The 12,233-nt window shown below is 54.5% G+C and overlaps 1 protein-coding gene across 7 annotated transcripts in view; it reads left to right on the forward strand.

The window, feature by feature from the left end:
* Positions 1-2,042: 2,042 nt before the first annotated feature.
* CACNA1I (calcium voltage-gated channel subunit alpha1 I) overlaps positions 2,043-12,233 on the forward strand; it is a 47,647-nt gene continuing 37,456 nt past the window's right edge. The window contains exons 1-4 of one of the 7 annotated variants that reach the window (XM_047065980.1): positions 2,043-2,153; positions 4,993-5,308; positions 6,882-6,974; positions 10,320-10,632. In XM_047065980.1, coding sequence (XP_046921936.1) covers positions 5,045-5,308; positions 6,882-6,974; positions 10,320-10,632 — 670 coding nt within the window. In that variant the 5' untranslated portion in view covers positions 2,043-2,153; positions 4,993-5,044. Of the gene's footprint in view, positions 2,154-4,564; positions 4,700-4,992; positions 5,309-6,040; positions 6,144-6,881; positions 6,975-10,319; positions 10,633-12,233 lie in introns of those variants that run through there. The other 6 variants (XM_047065986.1, XM_047065981.1, XM_047065982.1 and 3 more) reach the window with 6 other exon arrangements.

Consider the following 12,233-nt stretch of genomic DNA (forward strand, 5'->3'; position numbering starts at 1 on the left):
GGGCTCTCGTGGACGGAGGACGACTGCGGGAGGCTTGGGACGCCCTCCAGGGTGGGCTCAGCTTTCTCTCACATGTCCTGTCAATTGTGGAGAGGAAGCTAACCCCGAGAGCCGGGGTGAGGAGGGGGGAGGGGACCGGTTCACCCTCCCAGTGCCCCCATTGCCGCGGGGACCAGAGAAGGGGCACCCTTGTGGGAAGGATCCCGTGGGCACGTGGGGGCCTACTCTTGTGTCAGTCACTTGGAAGAGGTGGGCCCCACAGCAGTGGGAAGCGGGGGGCACCCACTTCTCCTGGGCTGGTCCTCAAAGATGGAGGTGTGTGGGTATGAGCTCTCAGCTTTGGGGGTTCAGGACAGTTCCAGACCCCTCTGTCCCACACGGGTCTTTCCCTAGGTCATTCCGTGGCCTCCTCCTCATCGTCCCGCCTCAGCCCCAAGGTCACCACCTGCTGGAGGCCTTCCCTCACCACCCCCTTACTCCCAGACACTCTGTTGCATTAGCCTGCTCGATTTCCTCCTGAAATTACACTGGTGAGTTCATTCACTTGGTTGTTGGGTGTCTCTAGACTGGTGTATTTACCTGGTTAACAATGATGGGGTGCTCCAGCGCAACAGGTGTGACCGAGGTAATGCTTAAATCTGACCCCTTGTGGAGACTGGGAGGCAGAGGCCAAGAGAGGGGTATCTTGCTCCAGGGCAAGGTTGGCAACATCAGAGCCGGTGTGAGAACCCAGGTTCCCCTGCCTGCAGCGCCTGCCTCCAGTGAGGGTGCTCAGAGCACCCCTTCAGTCTCATGAGCCCTTGGGGAGACCCCACACGGTCTGTTTGAGGGTTCTGGGGCACAGAGTCAGGACAGTACTGCCCAGCTAGGAAGTGGCGGGGCCCGGCATCTGAACCCAGTACTGATGTCCTCTGCAAGGCGTCTGGTCCCTTCTCCCGGGTTCCGTCTGAAGTGTTAGCTACACACACGGCCGTTCGCGTCCCAGACAGACTTTAAATATGCGAATTGCTTTGACAATGTGTCTTGAGGGCGTTTTACACCAGGGTTTCTTATTCCACGGATAAAAGGCAGTTCATCTAGCCAGCCCCTGTTGATGGACGTTGCGTGGTTTCCAAGTTTTTGTTCTTCCGTACGGGGCTGCAGGACACATCCTGTACACGTGTGATCCTTATATACACGTGGGATCAATGGCTAGACTCATCATCGCCAGTCAAAATGTATGCGTATATATACACACACACACACACATATATTTTAAAGTTTATTTATTTATTTTGAGAGAGAGGTTGCGTGTGTGCAAGTGCCCGCATGAGTGGGGGAAGGACAGAGAGAGAGAGGGAGGGAGGGTGAGAGGATCCCAAGCACACTCCGTGTTGCCAGCCCAGAGCCCAGCTTGAGGCTCGATCCCATGAACCATGAGATCACGACCCAAGCCTAAACCAAGAGTCGGACGCTTAACTGAGAGCCTCCCAGGCACCCCAAAGTGTATGTATATTTTTATGCTTGTTTCTTAAAGATACAAATTGCGTTTAGCGGTGGACACAACGAAAGTGTAGAGCTTAATGATGTTTTACGTGGGTTCACACCAGTGTAAAGCTACCCAGAGAAACTTAGGGGGCCTAGGGAGGCTCCCTCCTGCCCCTTGCCGGTTCCTGTCTCCCTCACCCCAAAGCGGCCACTATTCTGACCTCTATCGCCGTAGATTTGTTTTGCCTGTTCTTGAGGTTTCTCTAAATGCAGTCATACAGGATGCTACCTTTTGTGTCTGCGTCTTTGGCTCAGTGTAATGTGTCTTTGCAATTCACCCACGTTCTTGTGGGTTTTATTTCTTTTTCATTGCTGTGGGTATATATTGAGCAAATATACGACTACTTATTTTTTTTTTTTTTCATTCTACTGTTGACTTGGGTTGTTCCTGTTTTTTTTTTTTTTTTTCTTTTTTGGTTCTTATGACTCATGCGTATTCTCATACATATCTTTGGTGGACATAGCCATCCTTTCTTTTGGGTAAATACCCAGGAGTGGAATTGTTAAGGGTGCACGTACGTTTAGCTTTAGTAGATTTTGTCAAATGGCTTTCCAAGATGGTTGCGTTCAATGTCTGCTAGCAAAGTCTGAGAGCTCCGGTGGCCCGGCATCCTCAGCGACATTTGGTAACGTCAGTCCTTTTCACTGTCACTCTTCCAGGGAGAGTGCAGTGGTACCTTATTGTGGTTTTAATTTGTTTTGCCCTGATGACTAGTGACGGTTAGCACTTTTCACGTGTATCCTCTTATGAAGTGTCTCTTACAGTCTTTCGCTGTTTTTAGATTGGGTGGTCTTTCTTTTTATTATAAATTTGCAGTGGTTCTTTGTATTCTCGATTTGAGTCCTTTGGTGGATAGATATGTTGAGTCCTTTGGTGGATAGATAGATATGTCTCTTAATGGTGTTGTTGGACGATGAAGCCCTTAGTTGTAATGAAGTCCAGATTACCAGTCGTTTTTACAGTATTGCTTTTTGTGTCCAGTTTAATCTTTTCTTAACCCAAGGTGATGAAAATATCCTCCAGTGTTTTCTTTTAGAAGCTTTCCTGTTTTATCTTTCACATTTGGGTCTGTATTCCGTCTCTTAGTGTGGTATGTACAGATTCCCTTTTTGTACAGATATTCAGTTGTCCCAGCAGCATTGGTTGAGAAGTCCACCCTTTTTCCACTGAATTGCAGGGGTGCCTTTATTACTGCCAGGTGGCCATTTGTATTTGGGTCGGATGTGTACGTGTTCATTGTTGGCGGGTGCCACTAAATTGCCCCCCAAAAAGTTTATATCAATTTACACTCCCACCAACAGTGTATGCGCATGTGTGTTTGTGCTCACTCTTTTCCGCGCTCAGTACCATCGGCCTGAAATATTTGCCATTTGGATGGGTGTAAAATGATCTCGGTGTTAGTTTTGTTTGCATTTTCCTGTTATCAGTCAAGTGAGCGTCTCTTCCTGTACATTGATACGTTGGCTTCCTCCCACCCCCCGCCAAGCATCTTGGCCATTTTTATTTCTTCTGTGAAATTTTTCTCTTTTCTTCTCTCTTTTCTTTTCTTTTCTTTTGTCCTTTTACCCCCTAGTGGGGGCACAGGTGGTTTTGAGTGACAGGTGGTTTTAACATAGTCTAGATGTCTTCTATTTGTTTTATATATTGCCAATACTTATCCCAGGACAGTGGCAATCTCTAGCCTGTTTTTGTAAATAAAGTTTTATTGGAACACGGCCATACCCACTTGTTTACCTATTTCCTATGACTGTTTCGCATTTCAAGAGTGCAGTTGAGTAATTGGCACAGAGACCATATACCCTATCTGGCCCTTTACAGAAAAAGTTTGCCTGCCTCTACTTTTTATTTATTTATTTATTTATTTATTTATTTATTTATTTATTTAGCTTGTCTTTTTACTTAGTATGCTCTCTTTTGTCTCATAGAAGTTTTACATTTTTATATAGTCAGTCTTGAACTTTGCCTTTGTAGAATTTGGATTTGTAGATTTTATCCAGGAAAGCCTTACACGTATATCTTTTTTTTCCTCAATTATTTCTTTTAAGTTTATTTATTTCGTTTGAGAGAGAGAGGAAGAGAAAGAGAGGAGGCAGAGAGAGAGGGAAAGAGAATGAATCCCAAGCAGACTCTGTACGGGCAATGCAGAGCCCGATGCGGGACTCAAACTCATGAAATGTGACATCGTGACCTGAGCCCGAAACCAAGAGTCAGACACTTAACTGACTGAGGCACCCAGGTATCCCAGGCCTTATATATCTTGAGTTAACAGAAATATTTCCTGTTCTCTTGTAATATTTTTGTGATTATGTTTGTTGCATTTATGATTTTTAATCCACCAGAAGTTTATTATTTTAAATTTTGTAATATATTTTGGTTAACCTAATATATCCAAAAGATTACTATTTTCAATGTGCAATCAATATAAATAATTAATAATGAGATTATTTAAATTCTTTTTTTTTTCTTTTGATACCAAGTCTTCAAGAAGTTTATTTTTGTATATGGTGTGAGGTAGGGATCTATTCTTTTTCCAGATAACAGTTGTCTCAGAAGCATTTATTGTTTAATTCTTCTTCTCCCCGTGGATCTGAAAAGGTGTTTCTGTAATAGACTAAGTTCTGTTTTATGTATGGGTTTGTCCCTGTGCTCTGTGGTGTTCCATGAATCTTTCTGTTCCTCTTGCAATACTATACACTCTAGTAATAATTGTAGTTGTATTTTGCTGTCTTGTAAGACTGGACTCCACTCCTCTTTCTCCTTTTAAAAAAACTGTCTTGCCTATTCTTCCATCCAGATAAATCCTAGAACCATCTGTCCAGGTTCCACAGACACAAACAAGTTGGGATTTTGATTGGGTTGCAATGACTCATTGTTTAACCTCACAGGATGGGTAGGGCAGAGATTGTCATCTCTGTCTTACAGATGAGGAAATTGAGGTCTGGAGAGAGGAAGTTAACAGCCCAAGGTTACATAGATGGGAAGGGGTGGGGCAGGCAGAGGATCAGATCCTCATCTGTTGGATCAGTAGAATTCAACGTTTGTTGATTAAACGTGTACTCTGTGCTGACCGAACAGCGTATGGGGACTGGGGAGCCTGAGACCCCGTCCTTGTCCTAAAAGAGCTTCAGGCTCCAAGAGAAGTTGGGTACATATGCCCTAGGAGCAATGCGGGTGTGTGCAGGGCACAGTCTGGCCACAGCGGGTCAGGGACTAGCCCTGCTCCATCCTGGGGAGGCCCCCTTAGGGAAGAGACCCTAGAACTGACTGCAGTGGGTCAGTGGGAGATTTTTTGACCATGGGGAAGGGCGTCCCAGGTGGGGGAACAACATAGGCAAAGGTCTAGAGGCAGTGACAGGACCTGTTGGGACAGTTCTGTCACACTACGTGGCCTTTCCCCTTCCTGCTCCTCCTGGTGGTGACCCCTCCCCTTCTCTTCTTTTCCCCCCACCATCACCTGTGCACAGACAAGGGGATGTGGCCCTGCCCCCCTACTACCAGCCAGAGGAGGACGACGAGATGCCCTTCATCTGCTCCCTTTCGGGGGACAATGGCATCATGGGCTGCCACGAGATCCCCCCACTCAAGGAGCAGGGCCGTGAGTGCTGCCTGTCCAAGGATGATGTCTACGACTTCGGGGCGGGGCGCCAGGACCTCAATGCCAGCGGGCTCTGCGTCAACTGGAACCGCTACTATAACGTGTGCCGCACGGGCAGCGCCAACCCCCACAAGGGTGCCATCAATTTCGACAACATCGGCTACGCCTGGATCGTCATCTTCCAGGTGAGGCCGCTCAGGCCTGGCACCAGCGCACAGGCTGGGGCCCGGGAGACTGGAGTGGGGTGGGGTGAGGGGCGGGGGGGAACAGTTTCTTCTGGCAGGGGGGGCTCTGTGCTAGGTGTTGGCCGCCTGTTTCATTGAAATCTGCCCGACTTGCTGGCGCGATGGGCGTTATCGTGCCCCTATTATAGACAGAGCAACTGAGGTTCGAGAGAAAGGAAGCAAGCTATTTGATGGATCACATGCTGGTTAGTGGAGAGTCAGGATTTTAACCCAGGGCCGGGTGCCCCCAAAGCCTGTGCTCTTTGTGGAACCCCAGGTTGCCTGGGGACCGATGGATCCCGGCAGTGAGGTACAGACCTAGAGGGGAGAGACCAGACTCGCGCCTGTTAGAGGGGCTGACCAGGCAAGGCCTGCACACAGGACGTGGGGGAAAAGACATTCCTGGTGGAGGTGACCACCTGAGCCAAGGCCTGAGTGCAGGGAAGGTTCGAGGTGAGCACCAAGGAGCTGTCTGTCTGTCTGGGTAGAATCTCTCGGACGTTTTTCGTTGATCAGTCAGTAAGAAATACATTTTACTCAGTGCACACATATACACACACTCACAGTGTTAACTTTACTGTGTGCCTTGCACGGCCCCACTGCACTGCAGACGACCGGGGTGGGGCGTGTTGAGGAAACGAGGGCTCTAAGACTGGGTACCGCTTCCTGCCTCTGTGCCTCAGTTTGTCACCTTTAACGTGGGGGTAATAACAGCCCCCTCTCACCCTGAGTGGCTGAGAAGAAGAAGCTAGATGATGGGAGCCGAACAGTCAGCCAAGTGTGGAGTGAGTGCTTGGTAAAGGTCACCTTCCCGCTGCCCTCGGAAGGAAGAACAGGGCTGGAGCAGGGGGTGGTGGCTGAGAAGCCCCGAGAAGAGGGGAGGGCCTTATCAAAGCGGCTGCTCTGTGTGCTTTGCTCTGGGGGGCATCGAGATCACAGAATTCAGAGCTGCAAGGCGTGATGGGATGTGATCACAGCCCAGCAGCTGTGTTCTGAGACCCTCAGCCCCCAGGGGTGTGAATGGGTTGCCTGGGAGAGGGCAGTTGCTAGGGAGCGCCCAGCGTTTGCTCTGCCTCCCTCTCTGGGAAGGAGAACGGGGGCAACAGTCACACCAGCCCCATCATAGCCACACTCCTGGGCTCAGCTGAGCTGTACCCTAGGCCCAGCTGGTGAGCTGGAGTTGGAGTCCAGGGCCCCCTGCCTCCAGCCCTCCTGCCTTGGTGAGGGAGACTGGAGAGGGGCAGGCTCTGGAGCAAGAGGGACCAGGCTCAGGTCTGGCTCCCCGCCTTCCTGGCTGTGTGACAGAGGGCAAATACTGTAACCTCTCTGAACCTCAGTTTTCTCACCCGTGTATGGGCGACGAGGATGGCCGTCCCATGGAGGCTTGTGGAGAGTTCGAGAGAGAATGTGTGCCCAGCAGTCTGGCACACAGTGGGGCCTCTGTCTGGGGCGCTGCGTTGGTCGCCTGTCTTTCCTGAGGGTGCCGCCTTTCCTGTCTCGGGCTCACCGGTCCTCTGCTTTGTTCTGGCTGCAGGTGATTACCCTGGAAGGCTGGGTGGAGATCATGTACTATGTGATGGATGCTCACTCCTTCTACAACTTCATCTACTTTATCCTGCTTATCATAGTACGTGTCAGGGTAGCTGGGGCTCTCTGGGGAAGCTCACGGACCCAGGGGCCAGGGATGGGGCTGGGGGGTTCCCAGGGAGCCCCTCAGAGCCAAGAGAGCTGAGTGGGAGGGAGCAGGAGGGGCAGGGTTTCTTTCTTTCTTTCTTTTTTTTTTATTTTAAGTCATCCATACACCCAACACGGGGCTCGAACTCACAGTCCTGAGACCAAGAGTCGGGTGCTTCACTGACTGAACCAGCCAAGCCATTTTTAAATGCCTCCGAGCAGCGGGTGACTGAAGGGACTCATCAGCGCGGCTGCGGGAAGCATCCATCACTCTCGATTGCCTTCATTTCTCATTTCTGGGCGTTTAAGACCATCTAGTCGCTCCTGCTCGTGTTTCTCTGCCTCGTAGTCTCTGGGAATACATTCTTCTCACGACTGTAGCTAGGTGCAGCCCCAGGATGGGAGCTTGTCTAGGGCTCCAGCTCGTTCCTCTTTTCCCGTGGTGGGAAGGGGAGATGCTCTGAAACAGAAGCGGGGGGCTGCTTCCCCACAGGGCTCCCTGAAATTCTCGGATGCAGGGGGCGGGGGTGGCTTAGGGGGTGGAGGCGGGGCTCTGTCTGCCTCACGGAGCAGGGTCCTTCTGGGAAGCCCCTCCTGCCTCCCTCCACAGTCCGCCCAGAGCGAGATTATCCACCTCGTCATGCCTGACCGCGGCTTCAGCCACAGCACAATCCCCAAAATGTCAAGGTGATTCTCTCCTGGGCGAGTCAGTGCTGGCTCACTCCCTACTGCTGTGAGGCTGGATTCTCTGGTGTCCCGATGGTGGGAGAGGGCATGCTTGGCTCTCTGGGGCAGCACCTTTTCCTGAGCTGGTGGGACCTTGACCTGAGGGTTCAGGACAAGCTGGCAAGTGACCCGAGACGTACCTGCTGTTGGTTTTGCTCTGATGCCTTCCTGGGGGACGCAGGGGCCTTGGACCTGTAAAGAGACCCCCAGATAAAAAGAAGGGGGTTGAGACTTTGTTCAGCATTGCCTTTCATCCATTGGTTTGTTCATTCCCCAGCACCATCAGGGAGACCTGCCCTGCTCCAGGCCCTGAGCCGAACACTGGGCACTGAGCAGTGAGGTGGGCCCGGCCTTGTCCTCGAGGAGCTCACAGTCTTGGGCGGGGGGCGGGAAGATGGGCTACGCTTGACATTGACCAGACAGCATATTAGGAGCCACGGCAGAAGGAATCCTGAGAGGTTGAGGGAGCCCAAAGGAGTTTTCTAATCTAGCTTGGAGGAGGAAGAGGGGAGTGGGAGGCTTCCTGGAGGAGGTGATTACCAGAACTAAGCCTTAAAGGCTGAGGGCAGGCAGCCAGGGGGAGGGCCTCTTGGGCAGGGGGCAACTTGCAGAGACCTTGACATGGACAGAGTCCTGATTGGAGGCACTTCGAACCACTGGGTTTGCTGGAGGAGCCTCGAATTCCAGAGAAGCACTGGAGAATGTGGTCTGCCCCTCCTGATAGAGTTAGGGGTGGGGATGTCAAGTTGGTAACTCCCAGCATGACACGAGCCACGTCTGTTAGCTCCCCCGAGTCCCGTGGGGGATGGTGACGGCACCTAGGCTTGTGGGTTCTCAGGAGGATTAGATGAGACAGAGTCTGAGGCGGGCATGACCCCTGGCACACAGTAAGCCTCAATAAATGTGCCCTGCCACTTTTACTGCTGGTATTTTTGGGCCCCAGGTGGCTCTGTCACAAGAGAAAGGGTACTGGCAGGGGGCTGAGGATGTTGAACTTTTCTGGGTGCTGGGAAGGGTCCGGAGAGCAAAGCCTGAACCACCGGGCTTCCGTTTTGCCCTCACCATCCTGGCCATGCAGGGGCACCTACCCATTCTGTTCCCCAGGTGAGGATCCTGAGCCGCAGACAGGTGAGAGGTCCTCAGCCCTCAGACTCTGGTGCCCAGCGCTCCCTCTGGTTGGAGACGTGTTAAGCTTGTCTTGCCTGAGCCTTGGGTTTTACAGACGGGGAAACGGAGGTCCAGAAGGAAGGGGGGAGCTGCCTGGGTCACAGGGGCAGTGGCTGTAGAGGCAGGCTGTCTAGAAGCCCGATAGGCGTGAGCTCCCGGAGAGAAGGGTCTGCACCCTCTCCTTCCTGGTGACCCGTCACAGGGGCCCGATGCGCAGCAGATCTCCAGGAGACGCTGGAGGAAGATAGAACCGAGAGGGCCAATGAGGGGCATCTTTGTACCTGGGGATTTTCTCAGGGTCCTCCAGCCAGGAAGCCCTCCCCTCAGCCCTCGATAACCCCAGAAGCCCAGCTCCCTCTTTGTGACGTGGGGACAGGAGGGGAGGGTGAATCAGTGGCTGGGACTGTGGCCTGCGTGAACTGCCTGGCAGGTAGCCCGGAGGAGGATGAAAAGCTGATAGGTGGACCCTCCTTGCTGGTAGGGCCGCTGATCTCTTTCAAGGGCTTAGCGAATGCCAGAGGAGGGGTCTGCCCTCTGGCAACTAGGACCTACCTGTGCCCTCTGCGGCCTGTGGAGGCCACTGGCACTGGGCCCTGCATCATGAGGTGGTGGGATTCTTAGTACTGACTGGGTAGCCTCCCCCACCACCTCCATCCGAGCACAGATAAAGCCACACAAGTAAACCCTGTCTGAAGGAAGCTTCTCTTTTGTTTGGATGCCCAACTGAGGCCAAAGTGAAGGCCAGAGAGAGGGTAGGGCCGGGGTGGGACTCAGGGCCTGGATAGCCTGAGAGGGTGTGGGCCTCCCTCCCTGGCCTCAGCACTGACGTCCCTGGCCGGGGTCCGAGGGCCTGGGGGATCGGGCTTCAAAGCGGGTCCCAGTGGGGCCTGGGGAGCTGCCTGGGCCACCGCTGTCCTGGGGCCCTGGCCTCCTGTCGGAGCAAGGCCTCAGCAGTCTTTTCCTGTCCCTATCTGTGCCCGTGCCTCTCCGTCTCTCTGGGCCCTCCACCCTCTGCTCCTCTCTCTCCCCGCCTCCTCGCACCCATCACCCTGTGTCTCCCACGCCCTCCGCTTCTGCACTCTCTGAGCCTCCGTCCCTCCCTCTCGGTGTTTCTCCTCATCGTCTCTCTGTCCTTCCTGCTGGCTCTGGCTGTCTGTCTCCTGGCTCTGTCCTGTCCCTGCTCCGTGCCTCGGATTTGTCCCTGCCCCTCTTCCTCCTGTCCTCCTTTCTGCCTCGGTACCCCTCTGCTTCTCACCCCACCTCTGTCACCGCATCATCACCTCTGCCTCCCCGTTTTCTCTTTCTCTATCCCTTCATTCCCCTCTCCCCCACGTCTGCCTCCCCCCACCAATCTGTCCCCTCTGTTCCTGTCCCTGTCCCTGTCCTCTCCTCCCGTTGGTCACAGGTGGGCTCCTTCTTCATGATCAACCTGTGCCTCGTTGTCATAGCGACCCAGTTCTCGGAGACCAAGCAGCGGGAGCACCGGCTGATGCTGGAGCAGCGGCAGCGCTACCTGTCCTCCAGCACGGTGGCCAGCTACGCGGAGCCCGGCGACTGTTACGAGGAGATCTTCCAGTACGTCTGTCACATCTTGCGCAAGGCCAGGAGGCGTGCCCTGGGCCTCTACCAGGCCCTGCAGAGCCGGCGCCGGGCCCCGGGCCCGGGGGCGTCCCCCTCCGCCAAGCCCGGGCCCCGCGCCAAGGAGCCCAGGCATTACAGTAAGTGGTCCCGCCTGCCGCCGCCTCCGGGGTGCCCCGCTCAGGCCTCGTGTGCCTCCAGCGGGGGATTCTGGGGACCCCACGACGGCACCGCTGGCGAACGCGCCCCCCTGTCTCCTCGGCACAGGCAGAGCCGTCCGGCAGGTTGAGAACCCGGGTCTTCCCTCGGGAGCTCCGGTCCGTGCCCCTTGCTCCCTCCCTGCTTTCCTGACCCCCTGCCGGTGCCCGGTCTGGGCTGGCCTCGGGCTGGGGGCACCCAGCACCCCGAGCCCTGGAGGATCCCCTTCCGACCCCAGTGGGGTCACACGTGGACCCAGGCTCTGCCCGGGATTCACACTTGAAAGAAACGGACGGTTGTCTATCCTGTCTGGTAAAACGCTAACGCTCCACTCCTCTCAGCCTGCCTCACGCCCCACGTGGCTTCCTGCTGCCACCACGTGCTAGCACGCCAGAGCAGTGACGACCAGCCACCTGGGATAAGGGGGCTGTGGCCACCGTGCCGAGGCATGGTGTGTCGGGGACCAGAGATCTTCTGTCTCTGGGCCGTTAGGCTCAGAAGGGGCTCTCCATTCACTCTCTTGTCTGTTCTAGAAAACAGTCCTGAGAAGAGGGCAGAGTGAGTTATATTATCCCGTTTTCAGATGGGAAAACCAAGGTTCAGACAGGTGAAGGGAGTCACCTGGGGTCACGCAGCGTGTCCGTGACAAAATCCGCATCAGGGACATCAGAGCTGGGTTTGCTGGGCCTGCGTCCAGAGGGAAATGAACACTCCCGCTCAGCTCCCCGGAGAAGGCCAATGCGCCCCAGGAGAGGAGTCCCGCCCCCCAGCTGGTGCCAAGACGGAAGTCAGCAGGGTCCCAGCCCCGGAGCAGGTGCACAGCGTGTGACCTGGACAGCCTGGGCCCCTCTGTGGGCCTCAGTCTCCTGCTCCGTCAGGTCGAGGATGAGGCTCACGCGCAGGGGGAGTCAGCCACCCCCGGGCCCTGCCCCTGCAGCTCTCAAGCCCTGAGATTCTTGGGAGGCAAGCCGGAGAGAGAACTGATGCTCGAAGCTGCCGCCCACCCCTCCTCGGGCGCCAGCCGTCCAGGCGTGGTCTTGCGGGAGGCTCCAGGTGGCCCGTGGGCTGGCCCAGCACGTGGACGGGGCAGCTGGGGTCTGCCTGCAGGGTCCCTGGATGACGCGGGCTTCTTGCTGCTGCCCCCCACCCTCTCCGGGGAAGCTGTGTGGAAAGAAGTCCAGGGGGCTCTCTGGAGGGGGACCTTGCCCCCTGCCCCTGGGCCTCAGTACCTTCCCGCTTCCCTGGGAAACAAGTTTCAGGGGGCCCAGCCCCAGGCACGAGTGGGGCTGAGGTGGGCCTTACTGAAGTGGGATTGACCCCGGGCTTCTGCCTGCCCACGCTGGCTCCCAGGGGATGAATGAATCAGAAGGCCTCGTCCGGGGTTTCAGGAGATATTGGGAGGCAGATCTGGAAAGGGAGGGTAGGCATTACATGTTTTTCATTCCCTTTAATTATTATTATTCTTAAATGTTTATTTAGTTATTTTGAGAGAGAGAAAGAGAACACGCATGTGGGAGGGACAGGGTAGGGTGGGTAGAGAGAG

The sequence above is a fragment of the Lynx rufus genome, unplaced genomic scaffold, assembly GCF_022079265.1.
Source record: "Lynx rufus isolate CCGP_SWC_20201006 ecotype Redwood Valley unplaced genomic scaffold, mLynRuf1.p SCAF_7, whole genome shotgun sequence".
Lineage (NCBI taxonomy): Eukaryota > Metazoa > Chordata > Mammalia > Carnivora > Felidae > Lynx > Lynx rufus.